At 39.8% G+C, this 8,199-nt stretch overlaps 1 protein-coding gene across 1 annotated transcript in view; it reads right to left on the bottom strand.

The window, feature by feature from the left end:
• Positions 1–7,922, bottom strand: part of LOC119410617 (Down syndrome cell adhesion molecule-like protein 1 homolog) — a 156,511-nt gene extending 148,589 nt beyond the window's left edge. The window contains exon 1 of the mRNA XM_037677502.1: positions 7,768–7,922. Coding sequence (XP_037533430.1) covers positions 7,768–7,810 — 43 coding nt within the window. The 5' untranslated portion in view covers positions 7,811–7,922. The remainder of the gene's footprint in view (positions 1–7,767) is intronic.
• Positions 7,923–8,199: the final 277 nt, after the last annotated feature.

Here is an 8,199-nt window from a genome sequence, read left to right as displayed (position 1 = left end):
GTTGTTGTTGTTGTTGTTGTTGTTGTTGTTGTTGTTGTTGTTGTTGTCGTTTTACTGGTGCAGGATTTATCACTTCAAAAATGACTTGAATCATTTGTTTTTTATTGCTAAAGCCTCCCGGATGAGAAGCGACACACCTTCAGCTTCAGAACAGAAGTACAGTTTTTTTGTTTGTTTGTTTTTTGGGTGGTGGTGGGGTGGTAAGGTAAGATAAGATAAAACTTTACTGTCTACCACATATGTGGCAGAAATTCTCCTTTGACACACTCTACATTCATCAAACCCACACAAGAACCAACAATAGAACATCATAAAGCCACATTATCTCCATTAGTTACCACCATTAAGACGTGTCTACTTAGCTTTATTCAAGAACATTATTGCAGATGGTACAAATGATTTCTTATAAATATTCTTCCTGGCCAGCAGGACTTTGTAACGCTTGTTTGATGGAAGCATTTGGAAGCAGTTGTGTAGCGGATGTAAGGGGTCCTTGGTGATCAGGGTGGCTTTCTTGGTCACTGAGTGGCTGTAGATGTCTGACATGGAGCACTGCGGTGAGTCAGTTATTGCGCTTGATTGTTTAATTATTCTGTGTAATTTAGCTTTCTGTTTTACATTGAGGTTGAATGAACCCTTTTTAACCCTTAACATTTTTTAAAATTATCATTACTATTACTATTAAGCTCCTGCCAATTAGACCTAAAGAAAGTTCTATCTTATCATATCTTATCTTATCTTAAATATCTCTTCTCTACAGACCTCTGAGGATAGGATTGTCTAATGGAAATGTTTATGATCTTAAATGTGCAACTGTGGCTATATAACTTGATTGTTTACTTTCACGTACTTATTTTGACAAGTAGGGTCCCTGCCAAGCTGTTTCGTGACATAAAATGTGACATTTCATGTTGGAGTTCCTTCAGACTTTTTCTGGAGACAAAATTTAAATTGTCTTCTAAACTCATATTCAAGTTGGCATGGAGTTTTATAGATTTATGTAACAGAATAACATGGTGTCTCCAATGTTTAGCTCCCTAAAAATGGCCTCAAACTGTTTATAGTATTTCTTCCCCCCATGTTATATATTGAATTTTTCAGAATATGTAAAACGTATAAATTCGGTCTTGGTAAGTGGAAAAAACTCACTCAGTTTTGTTTTGTTTTGAACATCATTTTATATGTGACCCCAAAATCAGCATTTAGCTTTATCTGGCAACAAAACAACCAGTCAACTATGTGGAATATCAAAGAGCAGCAACGCATGAGGTGATAGTTGCTTCTTTTGTAATGTGACAGGAAATCAGGTCAGTGAGTTTTAAACAATCCCGTGTACATACATGTGCCAATAAACACACTGTGGTGTACAGAACACAGACTCAAGACTAAGAAGTTACATTTGTTTTGTTTTTTTGTCAAAATAAGCACATTTTATTGTATTAAAGCAACTAAAAACTTCCAATTGCATCAATTCTGAGCATGTTGCTTTAAAATGATTAATTATTGAATAAAGATCTCCAATGGGCTTTCTGAACTTGCACCTATAGCTTGATGTCAACCTTTTTATTGATATTTGATCTATTTTGCTCCTTGTGCTTTTGGGGGACTAAAAAAAAATCATTTGAATCTACCATCTCTGAACGATTTGGTAATAAAGAACTTCAAATAGTTAACACTTTATGCATTTAAACAACAGAACCAGCTGACACAACAAGTTAAAGTAAATCTAACAGTTCAGTTCTTGAGGTGTAGAGGAGAAGGACACCATGATCATGGTGATTCCATTTCTTATGACTAAAGATTTAGGCCAGGACTCTGCAGTTTACACTCCTCTGCAGGCCAGCAGTCACTCGTTAAGGAATGAAGATGTTCACATCTTTCATAGAGAGGAACGATGGTTTGAGAGAGGACTGAAGGAAGCCATCTTTGTGAAGTGAAACTGTCTATCATTAAACAGGGGAGGAGGCCTCCATGTCTATTTGTCACCTTCATATAATGCTGTTATTGCTAATATTACTCAGCCCTCTGTGAATAGCAAGCAGCCATCAGAGCACTAACGATCCATTGTTAGGTTGATGGTCCTCCTTTATCATTTGACCAGCTAGTTTTGGCTGTCACCAGCAAACTGGTGTATCCACTATGAGAAGGTGCTGCTTATATGACTGAGTTTATTGCAGCTCCTCAGACTGACAAAGTCTTTTGGATTAAAGATGAAACGTTTCAACAAGTTTTTAAACCATTTTTTTTAATCCGTCCAGAACCTGACTTAACTTTTGTTAGCTTTAGGATTAGGATTCAAAACATATTTTACAAATCTGTTGAGAAACGACAACAACAAAATGTAAAGCTACTTTGTTACAAAGAGTTTTATGTATTTGATATAAAAATGGATGTCATCATCTTCCTGCAGCCTCTTGGAGGTGCACAACATGGGTGTAACAGTCAGCTGTCACTTTTAACTACACTTGTGGTGAAACACTGATAAATCCAACAAGATGAAATAGAACAATTTGCATGGAAATTATATAATGTCTATTTGTTTGATATTAAACTAATTTATACAAAGCAAAGTATTAAAACATGGACCACAATATCCCTGTTATTATTTTTTCTTTATTTGAACACCATCTAATCTCAGACCTTTCATCGCCCCAGGCTTTTTTTTTTTTCTACCTCTTCTCCAGCAGATTAATAAGGCGCAAAGGAGCAGCACTCATTCATTCGTGAAGTGTATTTTGATTCCCTTCTCCAAGCCCGGATGCACTGATTACAATAAAGAAGGTCAAAGCGATGAAACATGCAGAAACACATTTTTTGTTAGGTGAACCTTTACTTGTTTTTTTTTTTCTTTACAGTTTGTTTCTCACTCAAATATTTCGGTGCTATAAACACTCCTATGCATTTGCACTTTTTCCCCCCTGTTTTCACAGAGGATATGAAAATGGAGTATGAATATGGAGAAGCAAGGATATTGCCTATGGTGAACCTATGCATAATGCAGCTTTTTTTGTCTCATCTAGATTCATTCAGACACACACTGAGATTCGCACTATCACCATCATGTGCATAGAAAAACAGGACAATAAATCCCTCTTTCTCCCGCCCTCCTCAGACTATTCCTCCCCTTCAAACAGTCACGGACAAAGTCACAAAAACACATTTCAGATTTCACTTATAGGCTCTTGAACACAAAGTCCATTCTGCACAGATCAGATAAAACCCATTCACAGCAAACATCATGTTGCAGTGATACAACCCTTGGGGTTGACACAAGTCAAGATGGCCACCACATCCAACTAACTTTAAAAACAAACACAAGAATGGCTTTAATGGTGCCAACTTTAAGGATACTGAGCTCAAATTTGGTGGGGTCGTAGCTGAGACTTATCCCTAAAACATATTTGCAGAGCGATACACTATGCAAGCTCCTTCATTGAAACTTTGCCAATAATTATTTGAAGTTAACTTTGTTTGTATGTTAGCAAAATGTCTCATGAACTACTGACTGAATTTCAATGACACCTTCAGAAAATAATCATTAGCTACATCTCCACCACTAGTTAACTTTATGAGGCAAAGCAATTAAATATGGCTGCCACAGCCAAGCCATCTTATAAAAACACAAAAAATGTCCATAACTCAGTCAATATATAGATGTAGGTTTAACATGTGATGGTAGTAGCTGAAATTCAGTCACAACACATATTCTGAGCACATTGTCTTATACCAATATATATATATATATATATATATATATATATAATATATGATGATCTTAGTTTAAAACTGACGTGAAAAGAGGCAGGTGATGCGAAATGTTATGACTTTTATTTTACTATTGTGATAGTTGATTACAGTTATCTGGTGTGAAGTCAAAAAAATAATAATACTGTGAATAATAAAGAAGTGTGGCATGATACAAGCGCAATAAGATATGTGGGTTGTAACTTGTAAACAACAGTGTGTGCAGTGGTTAAAAACAGACAGCGTTCCAGCACGTGAAAACATCTCCCGCTCCAAAGAGATGATTTGCGCAGAAGTGAGAGCCAGAACCGTGGAAATCTAACCCCCACCTCTTTGACAGGACTATAAACTATTTGATGGAAGAACAGGAGAGGGGAAGAAGTTTGAAGTGACAGATTATGGACTGATGGAATTGATTTTTGACCGTCCTGTCTCTGTGCGTAAAGAGGCGCGCACGTCGCTGCTGCTGAAACTTGTCGAGTTTAACTTATAAAGTTTTTATTATTTATTTTGTTTTGTATACTGTAACTTGTTTATTTGTCACCCCTTCACACACACACTTCACACACACACGTATCTTAGACAAAGTTGAAAGCAGCATGAAGGAAGAGTGTCCGGATATAAATAAAATAATGTTCAGACAGAATATGTGAGTCCGACGGACTTTGGGCTGTAACATTTTGTAACAGTTTATTTGTTTATTTATTTTTTTAAATTATTTATGTCTACGCACAAAACTTATTTGAGTTGAGTCTGTGAGAACGTAAAAGATTTCTTGGCCATATGCTGCGCTCCTGCCACGTTTGACTTTGGAGATTTGTGGGTTTTAAAGGAGAAACACCTCAATTCCAGTCTGATTACGCAAGAGGACAAAAAAAACATGATCAATACCCTACTTTTTATTATCATTAAGCTGTCCCTGGTAATATGGAATAAAACCTGTAGGCTCTACATCTTCACCATTTTAGAATTGGCACACTGCACCAGCCCAAATTAATTTAACTTGGCAAAGTTTCTAATCGTTTAAAAAAAAAAAACATAAATGCAGCTTGGTTTTCTTTATATAGATCGGGTTTGCCTCCAACCTGAACAAACATCTGCAGGCCGTCATGCGGCTGGAGCCAAGTAGCCACCAGAGTCTGACTCATACCGCAGTTACCAGGCTCCCCCCACTCCCACCCCCTCGCCCCCTCAAGCTCCTCTCTGCTCTGATGTTCTGATGTTTTGTTTCCAAATTTACGCACAGACCAGGTCAGAGTCTCGCATTCATAAACATACAACATAAATAAAAATGCACCAGAATCATTTCATTTAAAAGAATAGGAGACTGATCCTTGAGCAGATCAGAAAACCAAACTTCAGGTCTAAGTTAGGCTTAAAAGAAGATTTTAAAGAGGAAGGGGAAAATATGACATCTAAGTAAAAACACACGAGAGGAAGAAATTTACGCAACAAATGCGCAAAATTAAAATGAGGTTCAGGAACAACATTCAGGTGGCAAAGTGGTTTATTAGGTTCAGGCAAAAATCAAACAAAAAATATCAATTTGATACCAAGAAGCGGAGCACTTGCAGCAGATCAGTCAGTGGAAACTGGCTAAAACCGGACCTGAATTAATTGATGAAATATTTTGTCGCAAACGCTCTTCTGCCATCTGTCTGCACCTGACGTCCCTTTCTGAACACAGCTGCTTATTTACAGATCAAAATGTCTCAAATTCCCTTTAAACAGTCTGTTTCTCCCCAGAAGAGACTCCAAAATATAATAAAAAATAAATAAATGGAACACTTTGAGAGTGTCCCAGGCCCTGCTGTGGCCTGTCAGGCCTGAAAGATCATTCACGCACCCCCTCAACTGAGTTTGTCTCAATTTTATTTCCATAAAATGACAAGCAGCCTCCCAAATCATGACAAAGAAGGATGAGTGTATCTCCCCCTCCCTCTCTATCCATCTATCCGTCCTCTCCCCCCTCCTCCTCCTCCATCTCTCCGCAGACATGGGTGCAGGTGTGCTGATATGCAGCCAAACTAAAGCAACAAACGGCGAGCAGAGACTGAATGAATCTGAGTAAAGACATTAAAAAAACAGAAAGATTTTCAAGCAAATGTGCAATGTGAAATATATTTAGAAGGCTGAAAAGTTGGAAAAAAAAAACGCCAAAGATTTTCGTGTCATTCTAGGAGGCGCGGCAGAGCCAGGAATATACGCAGCACTGATCCATATGCACGTCTGATAATAGAGCTTCATTTCCCTTAAAAAAAACAGCATTTTCTAACTCTGCATATCCAAAAGCTACACCAGCCAGGTGGAGGTTTAAAATCCTCATTGACTCGTCCAAATGTGGGGAACATGGTGTTTAATTAAAAAAAAAAAAAAGCAGCGGAAAATTGAAGTTTGTTTTCCTCTGCGTTATCTACATCTCTCCCATCTCAAGCACTCTTTCCGCTCCAGTGGCTATTTGCAGCCAACACCCCCACCCCGCTGACCCACCTCCCTTTGCCACACACAGACACAGAAAGGCGTGCGCGCACGCACGATACAACTCGTTCAAGTCACGGGACAGAGCGATGTACAGTGCGTATCTTCGAAATAAACCCTGTAATCTAATTACATCCAACAAAAACAGCTCAGATGTGCCCCCCCCCCCCCACACACACACACACACATACACACTCCCAGCCGCAGCTGCAGCCTGGCAGAGGGCACTGCCAAGGCCAGTGACAGCAAGTGAGCGCATCAAAGAGCTTTTGCACCCCCCCCCCCCCCCCCCGCAGAAAAAGCCTTAAAGTATTTCAAAAGACTAAAATTAATTTGTATCACACAGGGTTCGGTTTCCGACTCGCGCGTAAAAACACTGGGTTAAATAAGGCAATAAATTGAGTGCCCTGATTATTTTTAAATATGTGTTTCCTTCCAAAGTGATAGAAAATCCATCACAAACAATGGGTCAATTTATTTGTTTTAAGAAGGGGGGGGGGGGGGGATGAGTCATTATCGCGCATAGAGCAAGGCCAATCAGTGTGTGGTGGCACAGAAAATGGTGGATGAATAATTAGACCAGAGGATGATAACAACCGACATCTTATCAGCGGAGAGCATCTCTGCATGCACAGTTTCGTGTTTTAAAAAATGTCCAACATCATCTGCAAATTAAAGTCCAGAGTTCAGCCCCCCAGCATGAGACCCTTATGAATTGGATTGACCCTTGTTGCCCCTGCACGGATTTTACGCGCGCTCAGGACGCACAGCAACTTCACACTTGTCATATCGTTTTATTTATTTATTTATTGTAATCCACGTACAATAGATGTCCTAATTCCTTGGGGGTCCTCTTACCCTTCCTTATCCACCTAACCTTCCTGCACGGCGCGCGCGCTCTCATGAACTAACATTTTGTCTGCGCTGCAGGACAAAATATAAACACAAAGTCTAGAGTTGCATCCAACTTTTGCATCTACTTGGACTTTTGAGAGTAAACAGTCCCCCTTCAGCTGTGGTCAGCACCACCACCCCTCCCCCCTATTTTTTCTGTATCCGTGCATGCGCCTGCAGATCCTTATCAGCCTCTCCTTGTATTCAACAGCCTCCATATTCACGACACATCCACATATTCATCATGCATAATGCTAATGCTGCTGCCTTTTTCAGGCTAATCACTGCGATGCACCGTTTGTGGGCAAATTTTGAGATCTTTGTGGTTTTGTCCTGACTAAAATACCTAAGAATCTTATTTTACACTAATAAGAAATTGCATATATGTAAATTTCTTCTAATCAGACCATCACTATGAAGAGGGGGGTTGGGGAAGATGAATCCAGGCTTAAGCAAAAAATAATGGCTCATTAGGGAATCATCCTTTTAAAAACATAAAAAAGTTAGTTCTTCAGATGAGAGTTTAGAGTTTGACACATCTCCAACTCTCTTCTATGTCAATTCCAGCAACATTTACCAAGCAGACAATCAACATGCAACTTCAGCTGATGGCAAAAAAAAAAAAAGAGAAAAGACGCCATATACGCTTACCTTCTTGCAAAGAATACAGCAGAAGTAAAGTTACAAGCCACATGCCATTAATAGCAGGTATATTTCACAGGAATGTTGTGCAGTCCCCGAGAAGAGTGCACGGCGCCGCGGTCAGCCAGGCGGGGCGAGGCTCCGTGCCGGGCTGGATCTGCTGATGCTCCTTTCTCCAGCACCTGGTCCCACACTCTCTCCAGCTAAGGAGCCCAGAAAAGAACCGCCTCTGTTCCCTGTTCTCTCCTCCCCTTGCCGGGACTAGCTGCTACTGCTGTCGCCCCACCCCCGGTATCCAAATGATGCGCCGAACCCAGCGCACCAACGTGGACCACACACACAAAAAAAAAAAATCGTTACGCGCACTGAAGGGATGCTTTGATCCAGCCAGCTGTTTCCAAGTGCAGACTCCTAAACTGTGTGTCTTGTATTTAACTTAAA

The sequence above is a fragment of the Nematolebias whitei genome, chromosome 6 (assembly GCF_014905685.2).
Source record: "Nematolebias whitei isolate Nwh7 chromosome 6, NemWhi1, whole genome shotgun sequence".
Lineage (NCBI taxonomy): Eukaryota > Metazoa > Chordata > Actinopteri > Cyprinodontiformes > Rivulidae > Nematolebias > Nematolebias whitei.
This window is presented reverse-complemented; position numbering and strand designations above follow the sequence as displayed.